The sequence below is a fragment of the Tympanuchus pallidicinctus genome, unplaced genomic scaffold (assembly GCF_026119805.1).
Source record: "Tympanuchus pallidicinctus isolate F22 unplaced genomic scaffold, pur_lepc_1.0 scaffold32, whole genome shotgun sequence".
Classification (NCBI taxonomy): Eukaryota; Metazoa; Chordata; class Aves; order Galliformes; family Phasianidae; genus Tympanuchus; species Tympanuchus pallidicinctus.
The window spans coordinates 1802204-1825968 of record NW_026294750.1 but is presented as its reverse complement, the minus strand read 5'-3'; the positions used below and the strand labels follow the sequence as shown (position 1 = coordinate 1825968).

At 54.2% G+C, this 23765-nt stretch overlaps 1 protein-coding gene across 3 annotated transcripts; it reads right to left on the bottom strand.

The window, feature by feature from the left end:
- Positions 1-532: 532 nt before the first annotated feature.
- SLC16A1 (solute carrier family 16 member 1) lies at positions 533-20589 on the bottom strand. 3 transcript variants are annotated; one of them, XM_052698099.1, is made up of 5 exons: positions 20452-20589; positions 6217-6474; positions 3822-3965; positions 2444-3307; positions 533-2115 (listed from the first exon to the last, which is right to left on the bottom strand). In XM_052698099.1, exons 2-5 carry the CDS (start codon positions 6431-6433, stop codon positions 1835-1837), a joined length of 1506 nt encoding a protein of 501 aa, XP_052554059.1. In that variant the 5' UTR covers positions 6434-6474; positions 20452-20589; the 3' UTR covers positions 533-1834. The 3 variants fall into 3 exon arrangements, with proteins under 3 accessions (XP_052554059.1, XP_052554058.1, XP_052554060.1); XM_052698098.1 differs by lacking the exon at positions 20452-20589 and adding an exon at positions 14540-14659; XM_052698100.1 differs by lacking the exon at positions 20452-20589 and adding an exon at positions 13838-13931.
- Between the last annotated feature and the right edge of the window lie 3176 nt (positions 20590-23765).

The following is a 23765-nucleotide window of genomic DNA, read 5'->3' as shown; positions in this document are numbered from 1 at the left end:
GCAGGGCACCAAGCAGGGCACCAAGCAGGGCACCAAGCAGGGCACACCACACCAGCAGCAGCTCGATGCAGCTGGAGAGGCAGGCAGGAACTCAGTTTCTCCCCAAGGCTGTGTTTTCCTGACATGCAAAGACTGTAGTGAAGCAGTAAGACACGCACACAGGCATGCACACACACGCACTCCTACACACCCCACGTCGGGCACTGTGTCAGCCTTGGCCAGGCCCATGGGAAAAGGCACTTCTCCTGCATGCAGCAGTTTCAGGCCAAGGAGCTTCTTGCTGCAGGAAAAGATCTGCATACCGAGGCTCAGCCGTCCTCAAAGGGAAGCACCAAGTTTCTTTGCTGCCTCTTCTCTCACAACACAAAAACCTGCCAAGGTTCTGCACCATACCTGACCGGTCAGCCTGCTGCTTTAACCCCACTCGTCTCCCCAGAACCAGCCCAAAATACACATCTTCTGGCACATTTCTGGAACATGCTGTCAGCATGAAATAAGAGTTAAACATTAAAAGGGATAATTGTAAAAAAAAAAAAAAAAAAGTTTATTTGAAAAAAATAGCCTCTCACAAGGTTTCTGATCAATGTGTACTATAACTTGAGAGCCACGAACCTGCTCCACGTACATTGAGATATTTTCCAACACTAAAAAATAAAAAATAAATACTTACAAATTCTTTCCTCCCCTTTACATGTCCTAAATGAGAGCGGTAAGGCATCCATCACCTTAAGATCTTAAGTTGAACAGACGCAAATAAAAGAGGTTTTTCTAAGAGATAAAAGAGGAAAAGCAGAATGCCTGTCTCAGGGATGCATCTACAACAGTCTGGTCCACCCGGCCCCTTCAGTCTGTAAAGCATTGAGCACCCAAACCCACTTGTCTCAGCTGGATAAGATGCTGGGCTGCTGTCCTCCAGGTAGAAGCCTGTCCTGGATCTGTTGTGGAGAGGCCAAGGGATGTCACCTGCTCCAAGCCCTGCTGCGGTGCCAGCTGAGCTCCACTCATACACATTTCCTATTACATCTTATTACACTGAGAAGAGTTCCTGCCTCAGCAGAGCCAGGTTCCCCACCCGTGGGCACAGACCCCAGCACCCAGGTGATGCCTTGCTAAGGGAGGATTTGCTCAGGCCCAGAGTGGGCGACAGGAGACGCTGCCTGATATGAACTGCAGCCATCCTTCTCCAACCTGCTTATCCCATGAGAACCAAAACTACAAAAAAGGAAGAATTGTAAAGAACTACAGTAGCTAAAAAGTTTTCAAATCATGCCTGAAGACCACCTAACAGAGCCAGGAGGCATCTGGCATGGAAGCTGAAGACCCACTGCCTCCATGCCCAGTGTCTGCAATAAGAAGCGTGTGAAGCAGGGTTCATCTGGGGCTCAGCCCTGACACCTATCGTGCTCCAACAAACCCAGTATCCTGCTGTTTATGGCTTATATCAACAGAACTCTCAAAGATGCACACGAACGCACACACATCAAACCCCAAGAATACAGAGCTAAAGCACGGCTTAGAGTAGAGTTAAGGCTCATTCAGATTCAGCTAGATTTGAAGACTGTAAGGCACATATTAGTACAATCGTGTTACTGTTAAAAAGCCAGAATATAAAAAGTCATCCCTTCCCCCACCCCCACCCCAAACATGCGAGGATACTGCGCATGTAGCTCTGTTACCTTTGAACACAGATGGAAAGACAATTCAGAGCCTGCTTAAAAGTGAACACCTGGTTTATACACTTCTCACAGCCGCCCAACACGAGCAGAACATTTCCCCAGACGCTGCTTCAGGACAGCGGCGCTTCCCCCGACACACTGGGATTAAAACCAGTCCCTCACATGTGGCTTTCCTCCTCTTTGACACCATCCTCTGTGCTCTTCTGAGGCAAGGTAGCCACGTCGTTGTTTGCTTCTTTCTGTTTCTCAGCCTCATCGATGTTGGTCTCCTCCTCTTTCCCTTCGTTCTTCGTCTTCTCCTCCGCCGCCTTCTGCTCCTTTGCCACCAGGCGGTAGTTGATGCCCATCCCAATGAAGAGGTAGATCCCAGCGATGATGAGGATGATCCCACAGGCCCAGTATGTGTACTTGTAGTCACCATACATGTCGTTGAGCTTACCTGATGGGACAGAGAGAGGAGGGTTTAACAAGACTACCTCCAGTGCTGCCTGCAAACTGCTCGGGGTTCAGGAAGCATTCCCAAGAGCAGCCCAAGCCAACCACATTTGCTTCAGGCCTATTCCTTCTGCTTCCCCGGCTCACGCCAGGGCTCAGCCCATCTCTCATTCCCCCAGATGTCACAGCAGGTCCAAAGCTGCTGCTTACCTTCCCTCACCTGCACCCAGGCACAGAGAGCACCACCCACAGATGGGACCAGTAGCCCCACTGGTCTACTGCTACTAGTAGCAAAGCCAGACAAGGAGAAGCAGCACACAGAGACATCCTACCGAGCAGGGGGGGTCCCAGAAGCACGGGGCAGCACTCCACGATGGTCACAAGGCCAACAGCACTGGAGAACCTCTGCGCTCCCACCAGGTCCATCAGGGTTTCAAACAGCACCGAGCTAAGCCAGCCGAAGGCAAAGCCAAAGAAACCAGCATAAATGCAGAACCCAGCGTAGGTGGTGGACATGGGGGCCAAGAGGTGGCACACCCCATTGTAAATCACAGAGATGGCAAAGAAATACTGGATTCTTGGTCGGATCCACTTGGTGTTTGCCACCAGTCCCATGGAAGGTCTGGCTACCATGTCTACGAAGGCCAGGATGGACAACAAGAAGGCTGCAGACTCGCTGGCAATCTTCTTGCTCTTTGCATAATTGCTGAGGAAGACCAAGGGAGTGAACAGCCCAAAGAACATGATCACGTTGCCTGAGAGATAGAGCAGGAAGCCTCTGTGTGTGAAGAGGGACAGATCCAAGAACTTGTTGATCGTCTGGAAAAGCGTGCTCTTCTGTTTCTTTGTCTTCCCACCGATGAGGTCTGTGCTGGTATCGCCATCACCTTTTTTCACTGCTTTCCCAGCTTCCTGCAATACCTCTTTAGTGGGCTCTTTTTTCAGCTGGTCTGGCTTGGGACCAATGGGCCGCATGAGGGATCCAGCAACGCAGCAGTTCAGCAGGAGACCACCGAGGATGAGGAAGCTCCCTCGCCAGCCAAATATGCCAAAGAAGAGCTGGTTCACAGGTGCCAAGGTGGACAGGAACACGGGGCTGCCTGCCATAGCCAGTCCATTCGCCAGGGGACGCTTCTTGAAGAAATACTTGCCAATCATGGTTAAGGCAGGGTTCAGGTTAAAGGCAAGTCCAAGGCCTGAAGAGGAGAAATGAAGGATTCAGAGTTCTACATCCCCAGAAGCCAGCAGTGATGACAGAGGGGCTCAGCAAGAGGAGCAAGAGATCAGTTCTTTGTGTTCAATACTACCACTTCAGCTGTATTAACCTTCAACCTGTATGAGCAATACTCAACACCTCAACACCCACCGTGGAGGTAATTGGGAGGACAAGCTGTATGCATGAGTTAGGAAAGCTGAAAAGACAGACCTGCTATGACCCCTGACAGACCTTACATCTACTAGCATGGCACAATCCTAACCTGAGACAGGAATAAAGGGAGGCTTTCTATTTTAAGTAGGCGAGTGAGTGCCTGTGCACTTACATTCCTCCTGCATTGCATCACCAGGGCCATCCTCTTACTGGAGCACATAAAGGGAATTGGGACTTACGCAAATTCATAGTAAGCATTTCCTGAGAATTACTAGACAGAAGCTGCTCCTCTGAGAAAGGCTTCTCAGTCACAATCCCATCAGAGCACAGCTGGCACTTACCCCCAACGACCCCCACACAGAAGTAGAGCTCCTCCACGGTGTTGCAGAAAGAGGCTGCAATCAAACCACACCCCGAGAGGCACCCACCCACGATCATGATGGGCCTGCTGCCGTACTTGTTCACCAGGATGCTGCTGATGGGACCTGGAGAGTCAAAGGAGACATGCCCAGAGGTGAGTTACTGTCATGGTTGCCTTCGCTCAAGTGACCAGGCAGACATGTGCACAGGAAGACTTCATTTCTACACAGTGCCATTTCACCCAGCAAAGGAACTGGGATAAGAGGGAAGGACTGAAGGACCAAAGACAGCTGGAGACAAGAAATGGTGACATTTAGTTAAAGCACGTGCTGAAATCCCAACTGGAAAAGCAAGACTCTAGCAAGTGCCAGGGACTGCAGCCCTGCGGAGCCCCAGAAGCTGTTTACAGCTGTTGAAAGCCACAACTTCCCTGGGCAAGCAGCCTTCCACGGCCTATGCAGGAACCTGTCAGGCCACCAGCTGCCCCGCAGCTTCCCAAGGACCAGGGCAAAGGCCCTGCCCCGTGCTCTGTATCCAGCATGGCCCAGGGGCTTGGCAAAACATTACAAGGTGACAGTTTGCATCCAACATGATGTTTCTGGTGGAGGACAAGGCCATGAAGCAGCAGCTTTGGTGGGTGCTGGGCAAAGTGCACCAAGGGCCTGCAGAAGGGAAGGCTCCTGCACAATGCAGGGAGATTGAGGCAAAGTTTTCACTGCTACCCCCTGAAGCAGGAGCAGCCCAATCGCTGTGCACACCGCCTTTTAAGTGCTTCATTATCAGGAGCTTTAATCCAAAGCAAACAGTGATTAGATACTGCAAAGCATGCTCTACAGATACTAAAATGTATTTAAATAAACTGAATGAACATCCATTGAATATTAACAGACCTAGTTTCACCATTAACAGATAGCGAGGTTGTCAACATGTTATTCATGGGTCCTCAGACACTACTTGACCTTTCTGCCTAGTTTAAACAAAGCCTAGAGAACATTTGGGAAGCCCAGCTGCTACTGCAGCTTCTGCAGCAGAGGAAGCTGCACTCCACCAGGCTGGAGGGATGCATCTGTCTGTGTGCAGGTAACAGCAAGTGGTGCAAAACCAGTGAGCTACTGGATCTGATGGGCACTGTTCAGTACGAGCAGCTGGCAGCATCAGCATAAGGCACAGGACAAGGGAGTCTTCAGGATTAGAAGCAAAAGTCACTGCAAGTCCAAGCAGCAGCAGGCATCACAGGTTCTGGGGCACGCAGAGGGACTGTTCTCAGTGCATTAGGAAAAGGAATGGCCCAGATCAAGCCTCATTAAGGCAGCTACACTGTTTACAAGCTTGTTATAACATTGGAGCAGAGAGATGTGCCCACTGCCTCGCTTGCTAAGCAAGGACAAAGCAGAGCCTGTTCCCCAAAAGGAAGAGCCTCATGCTCAGCCAGGCCGCTAACGTCAGCTCCTTTTGATGCACAAATGCAAATAAGACCAGGCATCCTGCCAGCTGGGGATGGCAGCAGTACAAGCTCCGATTTGCCACTGAAGTGCACACAACAGCAGGGTCCCAGTAAGAACTTCTTTCAGCCAGGTTACCCGGTGCAAAACTGCATGTGCAGGCTGGCACAAGGCACCGGGGCTTAGGAACTTGGAACACATGACCCCAGCGGAGCAACATCTGCCTGCTACTTGCTGGTGTAAAAGCAAGCATGAAATGTACAGCTTGGGGATTAGGAGACTCCAAGCAGTTTCTGAAGGACAGGAGAGGGGAGCTGTTTCACTTTAAGCAGTTGGCTTTATTCTGCTCGTGTTTCTGATCTTCCAGTGCACGCTGCCATCTCCAAACACAAGCTGTCTAAAGCACTGCTCAGCACCACTGGGAAGAGCAGACTACATCCGTTTTCAGTGCACATTTCAGCAGTCAGAGCTGACCAGAAAAGGGAACAGATTCTGGTAGGCAGTCAGTGCTTACTGGATTCCAAAATTAAGCATCTTGAACCAGGAAAAGACCCTGTAACAGGGCTTCTGTGCTCAGCACAGCTACTCTCCCCAGCTTTCTGGCAGGTGCTGAGGGCAGACAGATCCTCAACCACACACTGTTACAAGAACAAGGGCAGAATTACACAAGTTGTAATACCCCGGAAAGCATTTACCTACAGCTTTGCTGAAGAGGACAGATTAACCCAGCTTTTGCATTCTGGACACTGAAAAGAACTTGGAGCAATCTACTCCAAGCAAGCTTGCTAAAGACATTTTGCTCTCACGTAATGAGAAAATCCTAACTTTTATCAAAGTTTTGACTGTTGTCACTACAGCAAGACGCAATTAATGAGGCCCAGCATCTCATACTCCAAAGCAAGAGCACATGAAATGCTGTCCTCAATTCTCTTACCTCCTGCATACATAACAGCCAGCATGATAGAGGAGATCCATGAGACTTTGCTGCTAGATGCGTTGAAGATGACCTCAATCTCTTTGAAGAACACAGTGATGGATTTGGGGAAGGCATAGGAAAATCCAATGGAGATGAAGGCTCCGATGACCACAGCCCATCCCCAGCCTCCTTCAGGAGGAGTGTATCCCACAGGGCCTCCGATGGCCGGTGGCATCTTGAATGAGGCTGGCAATGGATCAGCTGGGGTTCAAAGATCTGCAAAGGACAAAGTATCACGTCAGCTGAATACAGAGTGCTGTAAACTCATTCCCCTGCTATGCAGGGCCCCATCCGCAAAGGGCACAGCACCCAACAACCCCAGTGCTGCAAAGGAAGCTGGCAGCCACACCAGCACCCCAACTCCCTCCAGGAAGGCTGCTCCCAGGGGGGAGAATCCAGGTTTGCAGGCAGGCTTTGGAAAGTTATCTTAAACCAAACGCTCAGATCACTGGTGGCCTTTAAAAGCACTGGCAAGCAGGTGTTTATAAAGTACATATTTAAGAGATGACATCCTATTATAAGCTGAAAAGGGCAAGCCGTGATCTTACAAGAGTAGCTGAACACAGCAACAAAAAGAAGGCATTCAAATGGCTGCTCTGACAGTGGCACCAGGCCGGGCCCTGCTAGGTCCCACAATACAGAACCCATCAGTCTGGGGCCTGGGAACCTCAGCACAACTGGAAATCCCAAAACCAGTTCTCATTTGATGAGCAGCATCCACACACCCCTCTCTGACCCATCACACACAAAGTCAGGAAGATGCCAGTGCTTTGGCCAACAGTGAGTGCTCCATGCAGGCCAGTGAGGGGCAGGTGTGCTGGGGATCCTGCAGCCCACAGGTGGGCAGGAAGATCTGGGAAACCCCAAAATGGGGTAAAAGAAGGGAAGGGACTCCTGAAGTCCTCCAGAGCAAGCACCTCATGCAACAGAGAGCTGCCCAGAGCAGGGCAGCACTCCCAGGTTCTTAAATACACACCTACCAGATAAAACTGTGCACAAGCCAGGACTTTCTGCAATGCAGGCAGGTGTCAAGACAGCACACCCATTAGTCCTGCATTCCCAGAAGGTCACACGCTGCAGCTAAACTTAGCTGTGAGCAACAACAGTGGGATGCTGCCAGGGCTCTGTCCTCCCCTGGGGCAGGGAGGGGGAGGTGCTCCAGCCCTCCCAGGAAACTCTGCATCCCAGCACTACTAAAATCCCTCCTGATACAAAAAAGGCCATTCCCAGCACAAGGGAACGCAGCTGGGACAGTGCTGCTCATGCACCCCCAGCAGCACAGGTCCTGCACAGGCTGCACAGCTGGCACACACCTTGAAGCTGCAGTTACTCGAAAAAACAAGGCTGTTCAGACAGCAGCACAATCCATCCCGCAGAGGAAACACAACCAAACCAACCACTTGCATGGTTTCACTGTATGCAAAACAGGAACTGCCACAGCCCCTGAAGCTCACATGTGCCCCTGCAGATTTCAGGATGCCTTCAGAGCTGGGTTCCCATGCAGCAAGATGCCTGCTGCAAGGCAGCACCGCTGAGAAGGGCAGAGCCTGGAGCTGAAGCACTGCAGAGGCTCCCCCAGCCCTGCTCACGCTGAGCCTTGTGAGCACAGAGGGGAAGGAAGGCGCACATCAAGCTCCTTCAGCAGAGCCTAAACGCTCTCATACAATATTCCGGCTCAGGCTTTCACCTGAAGACATAACGGAGCACCAGACGTTTCTGCAGAGCTCCTATAGGTGACACAAGGCAGCGGCATCTCGCTCCCTGGCACAGAGGTGCAATGCACCCTATTGATAGCACACATCCGCTCGGCCTCACGGCGATTACCATCGCATCCACGGCCGCTCTCATGCCAGCATCCACCTGGCACGTTCTGCTGTGCTCTTGGCAGCCAGCTCCTTCCCACGGCCGCCCAGATCACTTTCACCTCACAGCACAGGCCAGGCCCCGTGCGGCCCTGCAGCTCCATCCCCACACCACGGGGAGCCCCGAGGTCGCCCTAAGCCTTTAAGACTGGTTTAGCCTGAGCCAGGCGTGGATCTTTTTGGCTGGAAGGGTAATTTAATTCACCCACGCTCCAGCCAGCGCAGCACATGACTGTCATGAGCACACGGGCTCCTCCACTCACAGGAATCATTCACAGGATGCTCCTCTCAGCAATCCCCAGCAGCTCGACTCGCTGAAGCCACCAGGCGAGTGGCTTCTGGCACAGCACAGCTCACCCCAAACAGCCACCACACACTCTGCCCTCAGGCAACCCACCCTTAATCACAGAACTGCAGGGGTTGGAAGGGAGCTCCAGAGCTCATCGAGTCCAACCCCCCTGCCAAAGCAGTTCCCTACAGCAGGTCGCACAGGTCGGCATCCAGGCAGGTCTTGAACATCTCCAGAGCAGGAGACTCCACCACCTCCCTGGGCAGCCTGTTCCAGTGCTCCATCACCTCACTGTACAGAAGTTCCTTCATGCATTGGTGCAGAACTTCCTATGCTGTAGTTTCCAGCCATTTTCCCTTGTCCTGTCTCCATTCACCACTGAAAAGAGTCCGGCCTCGCCATTCTGCCCCCCCACACCTTAGATATTTATAGACCTGGATCAGGTCCCCTCTCAGTCTCCTTTTCTCAAGGCTGAACAGACCCAGATCACTCAGCCTTTCCTCATAGCAGAGATGCTCCAGGCCCTTCACCATCTTCGTGGCCCTCCGCTGGACTCTTTCCAAGAGATCCCTGTCTGTTTCGTACTGAGGAGCCCAGAACTGGACGCAGTTACTCTAAGTTAAACACTGATAGAAATACTGGCGTTTGACATCACCTCCAGCCACTGCACAGCCTGCAGCTCACTCCTAGGTTTCGAGTCATACTGAGCTCTCACAGCACCCAGCGAGCTTAAGGCATCATCTAGCAGCCTTGATTTGCCATTTAAAAAAAAAAAAAATAAAATACTGCATTTTGGTAACAAAAATCCCAGCTGCTAGCCAGTAAATACAAACTACTTGATAGCACAAGAAAGGCCACCGACAGTAACAGCTATTAAACAGAACGCTGGGGATACTGCTGAGGAACACAAGTTTAGATCTTCCATCAGCCCCAAGCAGCTGAGACAAAAATCACTACGGCTGGGCTCATTCCTCTTCTATGGCTGCTCAGGTGGCATCCTTCCATAAAAGACTTTTGAAGAGCAAGACAACCTCTCTTGTAGTGCCAATGCATAGTGAAATACCTTGGACTGAAGTTGGAGACTATTAAGCAAGAACCCCAAAGTTTGATGCCAGAGGGTTTACATGAGCTCTGCATGTCACAGCACTTCGCCCTGACTCACTGCAAACCCTCATTAAGGAAGGCCAGTTTTAAAATACTTCTTCTATCAAAGGAAGGCTTCAAACGGGAGAGAAAAAGCACACGCCAGGCAGCCAGTCCAAAGGGAAAGCTTCCCTCCCCTTTGCAAAAGAAAATATATAAAGTAAATGAACAGTTATGACATTTACAGTGCTGTTTTGGAAGAGCAGCAACATGTAAGATGTGTTTGGAAATCATATTCACAGCTGCCAGGCAGCCAGCTACAGTTTGCCCTATTAGGAAACAAAGCAACCATACTAGCTGTAATTAAGACTGATGAGACCAAGTAATGACTGCAAGTATCACATCTGCTAGCCTGTGAAGTCTTGACAAACCTGCAGGAACAGGTAGCCTACAGCAAGCCCTCATCCTGCAGAGCAATGGCAGGAGCAGTTGTGTCTCTTTTTATGCAATCCAGACTGCATCAAATGGGAACAGACCCTGGGGAAGACCACAGTCCTTTCCCTCTCCCAGGCCCTATGCACTGCTGCTGTGGTCTCTTCTTTGAAGATGCCTGAATCAGGAAGATTTTAAAGACTTCTACTTACATAACCCAGCAAATCGCTGTGCTTTTTAAAGCTCCAGATTGGCAGGATTCCGGAGGAGAGACAGAGGCTCACATTTATAAAGCACCGCAAATGCTGCAAAATATTTCTGGGGCAATCCCTTTACAAAGGTAACCTCACAACGCTCTTTTTCAGGGCAGAAGGGGTTTCTCCCACAAGCAGCACCCTGGCCATGCAGATCCCTGCCTGTCTCCTCACATCCATCCCTCCCACTGGGGATTTTGCTGCACCAGGCACACATTCCTATCACACTTCCTGCCTCAGGTGCTTTTAAAGCCTTTCCCAGTGGCAGGGTTTGCTCAGCTGCCACAGACAGGCAGCATCCAGGGCACAATCCAAGCACCCCTTAGAGGTCCTCACTCTGAGCTGCAGGCTTATACTTATTGCTGGGGAGATGGAACTTCTAGCAACTGCAAGCTGGGGAGAGCAAGTAACATCTCACAGCTTCAAATCAGGACATTTTCTGGCCAGAGAAAAGATCAAATAGAGATTGTTATCAACTAATGAGACACTGCTTCCACTGGCTTTAAGCACATTTGTAGAATTAAGCACAGGGATGTAATTCCAGTGCCCCTAGCCAGGGTTTTAACCTGGCTGTGCATGGCATACGTGACGACCCAGCATTTGCAGGGACTCTGCACCAAAACAATACTCAATTGAGGTCCTGCTCAGCTGAAGCATTTGTTCCCAGGGTGATGCGAGGTCAGTAGCATGTAAAGTTTGCCCAAGGACAGCAGCCCACGCAGATGAGCTCAAGGTTCCTTCGCCAGCCACAGCACAGCCTGCTCAGCACCCCTCCTCTGCCCAAGGATGGCCAGCAGAGCCCCAGACATGCTGCAGTCTGTCAGCCTGGCGAGCAGACAAGCAGATGCCAGAAGGCATGGCTTCGTGCTCAGCAGAGGTGCCAGTGGCTGCTGCCTTCACCTTTTGCTCAGCTCCGGATCCCACAGCAGTGCAAGCCCCAGCCTGCAGTGCAGGATCTGAGTTGTGCAGCAGCCCACTCAGCAGCACCAGCGCTCACCTCAGCAGGGCTCTGGGCTCCGCTGGAGCATCACTCACTACAAACAGCGGCTGAGGACAGAGACTGTAGGGATCTGAAGATAATCTCCCACACAGCAGCCACCACACCTGGTTTGTGGGCTGCAAGAGGAGGTTGCACTGCTGTGCATTGACCCCATCCAGGCAGCTCCTCACCGCCTGCAGCCATCAGCACTGCCCTCCTGCCTGCAGGGAGCTGATGCAACAGGACTCTGAGGTTGTTTGTCAGAAGCACAAAGCAGGGCAGGAAGGAAAAACAAAACAAACAAGAAAGCAGGTACCAATTTCTCTCCCCAAAACAGGCCCATTACAAGCAGCCATTCTAGGCTGCTGTATCCAGGTATTACCACTACCACCAGTGATCTCAGCCTGTCTGAGCAAGGACCAGGAGCCTTACTAGTATGAGAAAGCATGAAGCAAGCTTAAGCAAGCAACCAGAGGAATAAAGGGAAAAAACCCTGGCTGACTTTTTTTTTTGGCTGGCAATGGCCACAACTCAAGCAGAGTTCTTCCAGATCCCTCTGACCCACAGCTCTGGTGTGGTAGCAATGAAGGCCCTGTGGCACAGCTCCTGCTGGACTCCCCCTGCACAGCACAGCCCCCAGCCCACCTGCAGCCACCCAACTCCATCCCAGGAGGGCCGTGGCTCTCAGCATCCCCTCGTGCAGGTTTCAGTCTCAGGTCCCCAGGCGCAGACCCCACTTCGACAGGAGCAGGGATGTTTCTCTCAGCACTGCAGTACTCACAAATGCCTCAGAGACGATCTGCGCCTTGCCAAGAAATCCTCAGAATGAGAAAAATGTGGTACCAAGTAGCACCAGCATTCTTTCATTAGACATCGATACGCACAGCCAAGGACGCAGCCACTCCAGGTTTCACTGTGTGGGGCAGCAGAGCCTCAGAGCCCCACAGCTGTTTCGGTCTAAACAACCGCCCCTCTCTTCCCCGAGGGCAGCAGCTCATCGCCTTTGTTCTCAGCCACATCCATCTCATCCCTCTTTAAAGCCTCCCAAGCACAGAGGAGGCGGCTGCAGCTATGTGGATGGAGATTACCTGACACCACCTGCAGGAGGACTGTGGTTTTGAGAACCAACTACAGCCCCACACGAACTTTCTTTGGCTGCAGCACAATTACACAGCAGCAGCTCGAAGGGAGCATTTCAAAATGAGTCATTCAGACAATAATGGCAAGAGGCTCCTGCTTTCTTCATCAGAAAGGTTGCTATTATGGGCTTATTCCACCAAAGGAAGTGGGAGAAGTCATAAAACTACAACATTAACACCGATGTGCTTAGACAGAACTTGCCTCCCTTAGGCTACGTGCAACTTTTCAACTCCTCATGAAGGATCTATGGAACGGAATCACGCAAGCCTCCAGCCCTGCAAAAGTCTCTGGGTATTTTCCACCTTAGCTGCCAGACAAATCAAGGCAAGTGTGAGAACAGATGCACCATTGGCACCTTTTGATTAGGAACCACCTCCTGGTGGGCACAGAGCAGATAATGCTCTCACACCTCTGCCTGGAGGGCAGGACAGGATACAGCCACAGCTGTGACACTGCAGGGAAGCTCACAGCATGCCTGCACCATACCTGTGCATGGCTGGAAGATTCACCAGGCAGGGATGAACTGAAGACAGAGAAGGCTCCTTTGAAGGCAGGACGTGGGGCTCTGAGGAGTTCCTGAGTCCCAGCAGCACTCCAGAGGGGACTTTTTCAGCCTTGCTCTTCTCCGTGGCCAGAAAAGCCTGGAGCAGAGGCATCCAAGGGACAGCACGCACCAAGTTACCTCACTTAGCATGAGAAAGGGATGCCTGTGCACCACAAAATGGCTTCAGGCATACAGAAAAGAAAGAAAACAAACACCACGAAACGTGAAAACGTATTTCAGGTGCCTTGGAATAGATTTAAAAGGCTCCCCTGACACAGAAGCCCAAGAATACCAAGTCCAGTGTACCTATGGGGCAGGCGGGTGCCCCACAGATGTGCTGTGCCTATTCACAGCACCATTACAGGACTGTGAGCTCCTCAGCCTTTCCCAACGCACTGCCCACCACCCAGATGGCCACAGAAAGACCCCCCCAGCCCACAACACGTGCTGGGGGACACATTCCTACACGCTGACAAGGGCTGCCGTGTTGCCCCAAGCAGCAGCAGGCCGTGGTGGCCTTTCTATCAAGATATCACCCAGCCCGGCTCGCTGCAGCAGGGCAGCCCCACACCACAAGCTGTATCAGGCTGCTCGGTGAGGGCAGGGGCCCCACAGCCCCCCGCTGCCTCCTGCGATGCCAGGCCTGGGGCGAGCAGAGCACTGCAGCCTCCCCGGCCTCACTGCCTGTGGGGGGACCAAGCGTGGATCCCGAGCTGAGCACGGCTCCGCAGCCGAGCAGACAAGATTGGCCTCACGCTCCCCACGCGGCCCCCGGGGCCTCAGCTCCCGCGGGAGCTTTCTCTTATCAGCCATCCAGAACTCGGTTAATCGCCTCGCATCCATCCCCGCTATCTGGAGCGCACAAGGCGGAGCGGATTTACCCTCCCCGTTCAGCGGCCAAAAAAACACGACCGGGGCATCGCACACCCCGGGCCGCCCCATCGAGCGGATGCAGCGGCAGCACAGGAGCTCGCCAGCGCTCCGCTCAGCGCTCACCTTGGTTTCGGACGACCCTCAGCCAGGAGGTCATCCGTTGCAGCACCGACGGCGCGGAGCCCCCCCCGTCCTTCCCTGCCCCAGGAGCGCCTCGGAGGGCGCTGGAGGTCACCACCGCCTCCCGCCGCTCTTCCACGTGGGGGAGAAAAGCAGAACGCGGGCCCGACCGCGACCAAAAAAAAAACAAAAAACCAAGGCCTGAATTACTACTATGGAAAGGTGACAAAACACAAAGGCAGGCAACTCCGACGGCAGAACAAACCAGGAACGGACCCGTCGAGCGGCGTCGGACCGCGACCCGGCGCTGTACGCTGCGGCCCCGAACAACGGCCGAGGTCCCAGCAGCTCCCGAGGCGATCGCAAAGCTGCCGGGGATCCCAGCCCAGCCCACCGCCGGGCCCACCGGCCGCTGTTCAGCCTCCCCGCAGCAGAGCCGAGCAGGGCCCCTAACGTTATGCAGGAGCTCAGCACCCAACGGACACGCACCCCCCCAACGGCGGGGCTCGGGGCCGCGCGTCCACGCGAACCGCAGCATTAAGGCTCCCGCCACGAGGTCTCGCCGCCTCCCCGCGTATCCTCCATCCCCCAGCCACGTGGAGCCCCGAAACCTCCCAGGAAGGACCGCTCTGCCCCCTGCCCCGCTCCAAGCTCCATCTCCTCCCCCTGAACGCCACGTGGGCCCAACGCAGCGCCGGGCCCTACCTGCGCGTGCCGCCGCCGGCCGAGTGCCGCCTCCCCCGGCCCCCCCCGCCGCTATAAGGGCGGAGGGGCCGCGCCTTCCGTTCGGGGCGGGGGCAGCGGGTGGGACGGGCCGGGGCACCGCCTCCATCCTCGCGCCACGTGCGCGGAGCGCCCCACGCGTGGCCGCGGCTCCCGTGCGGCCCGGCACGTACCGCCCCGAGCGGAAAGCGCGGCCCGACGGCGGCGGGGGAGCGCCGGCACCGCGCTTCGGTCCGCGCGGGTCCGCGCGGGTCCGCGGGAAGCGACGTCCGCGGCCCCTGGCGGCGGTGCTGCGCCCAACATCAGCCGGCCCGACTTTGTGCTCTTTGGCTGCGGCGCTTCCCTCATCTACCTGAACGTTTCTGGCTGTCGCCAGCGTGAGCTGGCAGGCGGCTTTTCCAAGAAGCCGCTGTGCTGCCCGTTTGTGCCGTAACCGCGAGGATGGCGGATGAGACGGACTCGAGCAACCCCCGCTGCCGGCTGCGCTGCTCTGTGCACAAACAGATGTTGTGCCCGGAACCGTGGGCTCAGAGCAGGCAGAGCTGGCGGGGAGGGGCCCAGCGCTGCGTCTACATGGAGCCGGGTTCGGCCCTTGTGTGCTCGCAAAATAGCTCGAGTTGGAAGGAATCCCCGAAAGCCATCCGGTCCTGCACTGAACAGGGACACCCACAGGTCCATCAGTGCTCAGAGGCCCCCAGACTGAGCCTGGGTGTCTGCAGGGACGAGGCACCACCACCTCTGTGGGCAACTTGTGCCAGTGCATCAACACCCTCAGCGTGAAGAACTTTTGTTATATCCACTCTAAATCATAGAATCACAGAATCACCAGCATGGCCTGGGTTGCAAAGGACCACACAATGCTCATGCAGTTCCAACCCCCTGCTGTGTGCAGGTCACCAACCAGCAGCCCAGGCTGCCCAGAGCCACATCCAGCCTGGCCTCGAATGCCTGCAGGGATGGGGCATCCACAGCCTCCTTGGGCAACCTGTGCCAGTGCCTCACCACCCTCTGGGTGAAAAACTTCCAATATCCAACCTAAACCTCCTATGTCTCAGTTTAAGACCATTCCCCCTTATCCTATCACAACAGACCCTGCTTAAGAATCTGTCCCCTTTTACCTTACAGCCCCATTATGTGCTGACAGGCCACCACCAGGTCTCCCCAGCTCCGAGATGTCCAACTGCTTCATCCTGCTGCAGACAAAGCTGCTGCACAGCCTGGGCACAGAAAGGCACTGCATGACACACAAGTGAGGTTCATACATCAGCACCAGAGCTCCACATGCTCAGGATGCAGATCTGCAGCGGTGACGCATCGCATGTGACAAATCCTGCACAGATGACTGTTAGTCTGAATGTTCTTCTGTAGCTGCTCTCTCCCGCAGCCTAATGAAGTTAATTGTGTTCTGGGTTGCATGCTGAACGCTCTGTTTTAAAGCAGAAGTATGGTGTAATTCACCTCAGAGCCACGGCAGGGAACAAAGGGGAGAGCCCAGCTACAAGACCAGGAGCAGCAGCAGGAGATGCGATCCCTTCTGTATCAAAGGCAACTCTGCAACCCCACAAGTGTGTGCATGGGTGTGTGCTGTGCATGTCGGGGCACTCCGTGACTGGGGGCACCCGCTGGAAGCAGAGCAACCTCACTCACCCACTTCTGAAGGACAACGCAACCCAACGAGCGAGTGGGTGGCAGGTTTTCCTGCTGCATCTACCTCTGAGCAACTCAGAGAGCAGGGAGAGGTCTGCGCTCATCGGGAGATGAACAGTGATTAAAGACAGGGAGTTTGGGAGCGGACTCAAAGTGCCACTCCTGCAGTGCCTTCGCCTGCAAGCAGTGCTTTGCCGGGACACGGGATGGGAGCAGCAGTGAGCTGGGATGGTGCTGCCATGCTCCTTCATTTGTAGATGGAGGAAAGCCATGCTCAGAGCCACTGCACTTCCGCCTCCTTTAGAAGATGGATTTAGTATTAATCCCTTCAGGAATTTTTTTTTTTTCTCATGAGGAAAACAGGATATTGTTTCAGGATATTGGGCAACAAAGCTGCCCTTTAAGGGCAGCTATAAGCAGCCTTGCCACCCTCACTACTGGCTGCATTCGTTGCTAATCGAGTTTAAGATTTGGTACAGCCAATGCACTTCCAGAGAGGTCACAGCAGAGCAATTCCAGTTCAGGATTTCTGTATCCCATTGTAAACACTAAGGGCCTGTAGTAACCTCAAAATATAATCACTAGCTTTGGTTTCCATTGACACTAATGTCTCTAGCAGCTGCAAATTCAGCCCTCCCGTCTTTGTCAGCATGCGTGTCCTGCTTGATAAGAGGCAACAACGGGAGTCAAATCCAGGAATTATTGGAAATCTCCAGGGAAAGCCTGTCCTTCTGAGATATCCATCAGCTTCCTGATGGTTTGGGAAGGTTTTCTGAACCTTTGGGCTCACACTTCTCAGCCCACCTCCAGGTCCAGAGGTTACCCACCCCAGCAGCCCTGGGACAATGGCTGTGGAAGAGAAGGCGTCAGGGCAGTCCCTGGGGAGCAGCAGCTCCTCTGAATGATGACAAAGGCGCGACATTGTTTAGGGCTGTGCTACAACTGCTGTCGTTGTTTACAATACAACGTGTCTTAGGAAGAAATTGTTGAGAAAATGTTTAAAATTGCCACCAATGATCAATAGAAAAATCCCTGCAATTGCTGCAACCTTCACGCTGCGCACGCAGTGATGGACGTGGCTGGGAGCAGGGTGCAAGGGATCCTCAGCCACGTGCAGGTGGCACAGTGGACACTAAGAGGCATCATACAGAGCATGGTCTCGCTGTTCCCCCACTCTGTGCCCATTCCTCACCTCTCAATGTGCTCAGGCTGTTCTCCCGGGGCTGCTGCTGTACAGCATATGCCAGCATGCCACCTCTTGCCAAGAAGCTTATCTGGCACAAGAAATCACATCTGTTCATCCTCCCTTGCTGTCCTTGCAGCCAGAGGGAGGTGGTGGTTCTCGGTGTACTTTCAGTGCTGGCTCCTGCTCCACGGGGATTTGGAAGGTCTCTGCATGCTGCGGGGGCTGCTGGCCCTACTGCAGATTGCTGCCTGTCTGCTCCCAGAGCAGCTCCCTGAGCGCTGGCTGCCCAACAGATCCCCGCTCTGGTGTTCTCCATGCCTGCAGGGGGTGGCTGGGGTTCAGAGGGGATCAGAGCCCACCTGGAGGTGAATCACACCCTGGGCTGGAACATGGCAGAGCCATGCAGCACCGCGCTGGTGGGGGGCACAGAGACCCATCCTCGGGGTGATGCTGCAGAGGGACACTCCGCTCCAACCCCACCTCATTCCCAACCTCTCACATTGGGGCCAGTGCCTCAGGGACATCCAGACTGGTCTGACCGGTGCAGGGTCTGGTTCTGCAGAGCAGGGGGACCTGGCCAGGCCTCAGTGCTCTCCAGTAGGATTTTGCTGTCCCAGAACACTCTGTTTTAATGACTTTATTCCTGTTCTCGGGGTGGGGAGGAAGAGGTGGGGGCTCTGCAAATCATTTAAGCATATCCCACGTAAAATGACTTCATGTGTCACTTGCACTGCCTCACCTGCCTCGTCCCCTCCCTGCTGTCTGTCCCCATCCACAGAGCCTGTGTTATTTTCGTGTGACCCACAGCTGCTGCCAATAGCATCCATTGCCATGATGACACTACTGGGATCAGCCCCCACTGCCTGCACCTTTGTCCTGTTCCTGAAAGGATGGTAAATGTTTACATGGTGATCTCAGGACAGTCTCACCACAGGAAAAATCTGGAGCTCCAGGCTGCTCTCCAGCTCCAGTCCCACACTGCAGCAGCTGTTTCCCTGGGATGTTGTACAATGCCTGATTTCTCTGTGTGTTACTCGGTATTTTCAGTTCTGCATCATCTTTGGGGAGCTCAGTGCACTCTCCGAGCTCTGAAGCAGCCGAGGACAAACCTCAGGGCTTCGGGACACACAGCAGGATGAGACCAGAGGCCGCCCTGCCTGGCAGCACTGCCAACACAGACCCAGGACCTCACTGCTGTGTGAGTCCCCGGGAGGCAGCGAGTGCCCAGCCAAGGGCTGGAGTGTGGGAGCTGAGGAGACAAAACACAGCCGCCAATGTTTGTTCTGAAACCTGCCCAGAATTTCTTTGGCCTCAATGAGGCTGAGGATTATTTTCCTTAAGTATTTTTAAACCTGGAGCCTGGCAAGGGCCAGAGGGCTGGGATTTCCTGGCCTGGGTGGATGAGAGGAGCCTGATCCTTCCATGCCATGTGGGAAGTGCTGGTTACCTGTACGGGGTGAGCAAGGGTGGCCAGGCTGGCAGGAACCTTGGGAAGGAAGGCACCTGTGGGAGGAAAGCAGTGCAGGAGGAAAGCAGTACAGGAGGAAAGCAGTACAGGAGGAAGGCTGTGCAGGAGGAAAGCAGTGCAGGAGGAAAGCAGTACAGGAGGAAAGCAGTGCAGGAGGAAAGCAGTGCAGGAGGAAAGCAGTACAGGAGGAAAGCAGTGCAGGAGGAAAGCAGTGCAGGAGGAAGGCACCTGCAGCCCTGGGGCCCCATGCCATCAGGTTCTGTCCTCACAGCAGGCACTCTCTCTACCAGGATGGGACCAGGGCTGCCCTGTGCCCTTGTGACAGCCAGGAGGGTAAGGCAGCAGCCAAGGGGTCAGGGATGTGCTCATTTCCCCCACACTGATCAAGGGGATGCAGAACCCTATGGGCACCCAAGCAGGGCAGCTCTGGAGCTGCTGGAGATGCATTCACATCCATGGAGTGAGAGTGGCCCAGCTTCTGGGGCTGAGTGAGGCCATGGGGACTCGGCACAGACTTTGCTCTGTGTCTTTTCCCTGCCAGCCCACTCGGGTGCCCCAGTGTGGCTCACTGGCAGCAGCACGGCAGCAGCCGGGTGTGGGGTGGAGCAGCTCTGTCTCAGCACCCCACTGCTCCCCCCTGGCTGTGTGGGTGTGAGCAATGGAAGGAAAGCCCCCACCGTGCTGGCAGTTCCCTCGCTTCTGCGTATCAGCAATGCTCTTCTGGCCTTCCCCTTGCTGGCAGGGTTTGGCAGTGGGACAGCCACATTTTGCTCCCATTCAGCATGGGTGAGCACACGACCTATTGTGTGCATGTGTAAATACACAGATGTGTTGCTTGTTCCAAAACCCTGCTTGTTCCTTTCCCAAAGATCCAGGATGGACAATGTCAGGAAAGCCTCCGTTCTCCAGCTTTGTTCAACTGCGTGTACTGGGAGGAAAATTCCCTGCAGAGGAGCTCCCAGCACCATGTGCTGCATGCATGGCAGCTGCTGGTGTGCCCAACCCTGGAGCTGCTGGGATGGGTGAGCAGGGCTGGTGCCCACGGGGGCAGAGGTGGGGCCCTGTGCTGCGTGTTTGTCCCCAGGGCTGGCACCTTCTGAAGCAGGTTGGGCCCTTTCCCTGTGCACACACAGGCCCAAGTCCAGTGCCACCAAAGTACACTGAGCGCTGGAGGAAGTCCTGGCCCCACGCTGCTGACAGGACTTTGCCTTTTGCTTCAGCAAAAGGGCTGCAGGTGACTCTTAGCCCTAGAAGCTGCTGTGCGGCCGTCCTGCAGCTCCCTGCGTGCTCTGAGATCCCCAGCTCAGCTGCACTCCTGCAGACGCTCCCGCAATACCGACAGCACAGTGCTGGTCTGAGATAGAGCAGCGCTGCCATGGGCAGACAGCACAGCAGCACAGCCCGAGATTACACCCCTTGTAAACACTGCCAAGCACCCACGAAAACCATCGCTTGCTGCCCGATTCGGCCCCACGTTCTTCATGTGCTCTTTGTGTTTGCTGAGCATAACTCCTGTGGTTGAGCTGCGAAGGCAGAGGAGTTACGCAAAGCAATCTGATGACTCTGATGGACAAGCCAGAACTGCTTTCTCACCTGAGGGTGCCCCATAAAATGTCTTTTGACCCAGTCACAGCCGCACAGCAGCCCGTGGCAGGAATCTGGCCATGTGCATGCATGTGCTGGCCCCACAGAGATGCAGAAGAAGATCCTTGAACAACCTCAGCCACCATCCAAACAGATCCCAGATATCCCGTAAACAGATGGGGGTAAATGTGCCCCACAAGCTGCTCGTTCTGTGCTATCGTCCCTTTCTAATAACAGCTGATAAGCTGTGGATCAACAAACATTGCTGCTACTCCCCAAGCCCCACTTCAGGATAAATAAAGCTTGCCTTCTTTCTAAGCAGGTCGTGCTCCCTCTTGGGATGAAGACACTGCTACCCTTTCCCTGGTTTACAGGCTAAAGAGGACAAAATGTATTAATGGGTACAAAAAAAGCCAGAGAAAACTGGAGCAGGAGCAGCAAGAGACATGTCAGACACACTCCCATTAGCTTCCCTTCCAATGTGCGTTTAACAGATAATTCGTTATCATCACAGTCCAAAGTTAACCTGCTGGAAATCTGCTGTGGGAGAGCTGGCTGCAGCTGCAGCATTTCAGCTGGGCATAAACAAACCAAAAAACACAGCAGAAGCTTGTTTTTGATTAAACCCACTGCTGCCAGGCACAAATACGTATTTTGTGGGTGGAAGTTCATTGGGGCACAAGCACCAAAGATCGTCCCTCCCTCACTGAAAAACAGACTTTGTGCCCCGCGCTGCACGTCCGCATCCCACACCGATGGCCTGGGAGGAGCAGGAAGCAGTCGGGCTTCGGCTGCACCTCCTGCAGCAGGAAGCTGCTGCTCAGCCTGGTTCTGCCCCAGCTCGCTGCTGTTCCTGCACACCTCCCATCCCTCTGTGAGCTTTCAGGCGATGCTTTGGCACGGAGGAGCAGATCCCCGCGTGGGCACGGCAGGGCTGTGCGTGCACGTGGCTGTGTAATACCGTAACAAGATTACCCCTGGACACGATGGCTGTGAAATAATCCACGATATCACTCAGCAAATCCCAGGATCCAATTACTGCTTTGCATGACACCGTCCTGGAGTGGGGGGCTGAGCAGTGCCGTCCAGCTCCGCTCCCCGTGCCCTGGTGTCACTCAGCATTAGCACATTTAGCCATGCCCTGTGGAGTGCTGGCCTCACAGCAGCTCCCCGTGCCTCCTGCATGCAGTCGAGCCTCCCTTCCATCAGCTCCAGAGCGTCAGCCCCAGCAGCACTGGGCTACTCTGCAGTGTTGCTCTGCTCAGGGCATGTAGCAGAGGAACAGGGTGATGCAGCCACGCCGAGCTCCGCTGTTTGCAAACAGCTCTGCAGGACACGTTCCTTGGCCCAGCACCTGCTCCGTGCAGCCAGCAGGAGCACAAAACCCAGCACTCCAGACCCAGCAGTGCTCCCGCAGCGCCCAAGCAGCGCTCCGCAGTGCTCTGCCCTTGGCAGGTGTTCAGACAGCAGCCCTGCTGCCAAGACAGGCAGGGAACGTGGCCAGCTGCAAATTCAGTTCATTTTTGGAGCCTTTGAATCGCTGGCCGGCTGCCAGGCTTGTTATTTGTTATTTGTTGGTCTCTTTAAGTATTTTTTTTTTTTCCCAAGTGAATTTCAAGCTGGCAAGTGGAGCCAGGCAGAGGAGCGTGGCAGCGCGATCCACCCCGAGCACCAGCAAACCTGGGCTCTCACCTCTGCTGCAGTGGGAATAGAATCGAGGCTCCCAGCACTACAACACCTGCACTCAGCCCTGCTGCACAGGGATGGCACAACACTGGGCTGGAGGCCTGGGTTTGGCAGGCAGTGCCCAGTGCTTGTGGCCTCTGCGAGCCTGGCCAGTGGTGATTAAGAAGCGAAACAAAATGGGGGCAATTTAAAAGGGAAGAAATTGCTGTTCCGTCTTGGAAACCTGATCCGCAGCTCCATTTCCCTCCTAAGGGGAGAAACAAAGGCTTTCAAGTGGCTGCCTCAGAGGGCAGGAGGAGAGGGGCTGCAGGGCTGGGGCCACCAGGAGCTAAAGGGCGGGGATGGGGAGGATGGGGCAAGAATGGGGAAGATGGGGGAGGATGGGACAGGGATGGAGCAGGGTGGGGCGAGACAGGTATGGATGGGGCAGGGATGGGATGGGATGGCAGGGGCCGTGGGGCAGGCAGGTGGGCTCGTGTTCTATGCCCTCCCCCCACCTCATGCCTCTCTGCCATTGTTCATGGCCCCAGGGGTCAGGCTGCCCTTCCTCTGCCCACCATCTTTCCACCACACCTCCTGCCCTTATGTGAGCCCCTGCAGCACCCCAGGGATGAAGGAGCCATTCTCTGGAGCCCTGGTGAGGCCGAAGGAGTTGAGAAAGCGGTGAGTTTTCCTTGATGTTTGCTTTAGACAGAGCTGTTGCTGCAAATCAGGGGGCTCTGCTGCAGGGCCTGGTGAAGATAAGGGGGAGGATGAGCTCCCCTGGTGAGTGTCATTTGGAGAACTTGAATGGGGGCTCTAAAGTTGAATGCAAAGTAAAAGATTAAGATCTGTATTTGTCCCTTTTCTTCCTTTTTCCTTCCTACCGGAGCAAAAATACTCCTGTTTATTGCTACAAACCCTCGGGGCTGCATGGTGAACTCCCAGCGGGAACCAATGTCTCAGGAGATCAGAGATCCCAAGAACATCCTTCTGCCAAAGCTGCCTCTCTAATCAGCCCCCATTCATCTCCCTCTGCAACTCTATTTGAGAAACGAGTAACGGGTCAAACACGGGACAGCTTCCTCAACACTACCACCCATCTGCAGCCTCCCTCAGGTCACACATTGGGGTGGCTCATGGTGGACAGCTTCCCACTACCTTTTTCTGTAGCCTGGCTTGCATATCTGTGCTCAGTCTGCAAATCCACCGCTGCTGTTCCCCATCAGCAGAGCTCACCCAGCACTGCCCCTCTGCTGCCATGCACTGAGCTGCAGCACCGAGCTCCAGACCTTCCCGCTGTATATTCTTCCTAAGAAAATAAAGCATCACTGTCCTATTAATTATGTGAGTTACGGAGCAATATTTTTCCCAGAGTCACCTACTGGTTTGCGTATTATTTTTCCAGGCAGCTCAGCCAGTAGCCTGGCAACGCGGTGACCTTATGCTCTGCGCAGCTTTGAGTGTTATATCAGCCACACTGGACTCTCTCCACTGCTCCATATTGCTCAGCCCCTCATTAGTGCAATTAATAAGCCCCTTCTGTCAATTCAATCAAATGCCAGGCTCGACAGCAGCGGAAAGTTTTGGCAGTTCGGGTAGGAGAGATTCTGGGCAGCACTGGGAAATTGCAGGAAACCTTTCATCTCCCCCAAGGA

What these genes read in the sequence shown, in the direction of transcription:
- SLC16A1 (XM_052698099.1), bottom strand. Translation starts at nt 6,433, where the DNA reads ATGCCACCGGCCATCGGAGGCCCTGTGGGATACACTCCTCCTGAAGGA. An exon ending in GGCTGTTATGTATGCAGGAG is followed by an intron (nt 3,966 to 6,216) that starts GTAAGAGAATTG and finishes TTGACTCTCCAG; the next exon opens with GTCCCATCAGCAGCATCCTG. An exon ending in CTGTGTGGGGGTCGTTGGGG is followed by an intron (nt 3,308 to 3,821) that starts GTAAGTGCCAGC and finishes TCTCCTCTTCAG; the next exon opens with GCCTTGGACTTGCCTTTAAC.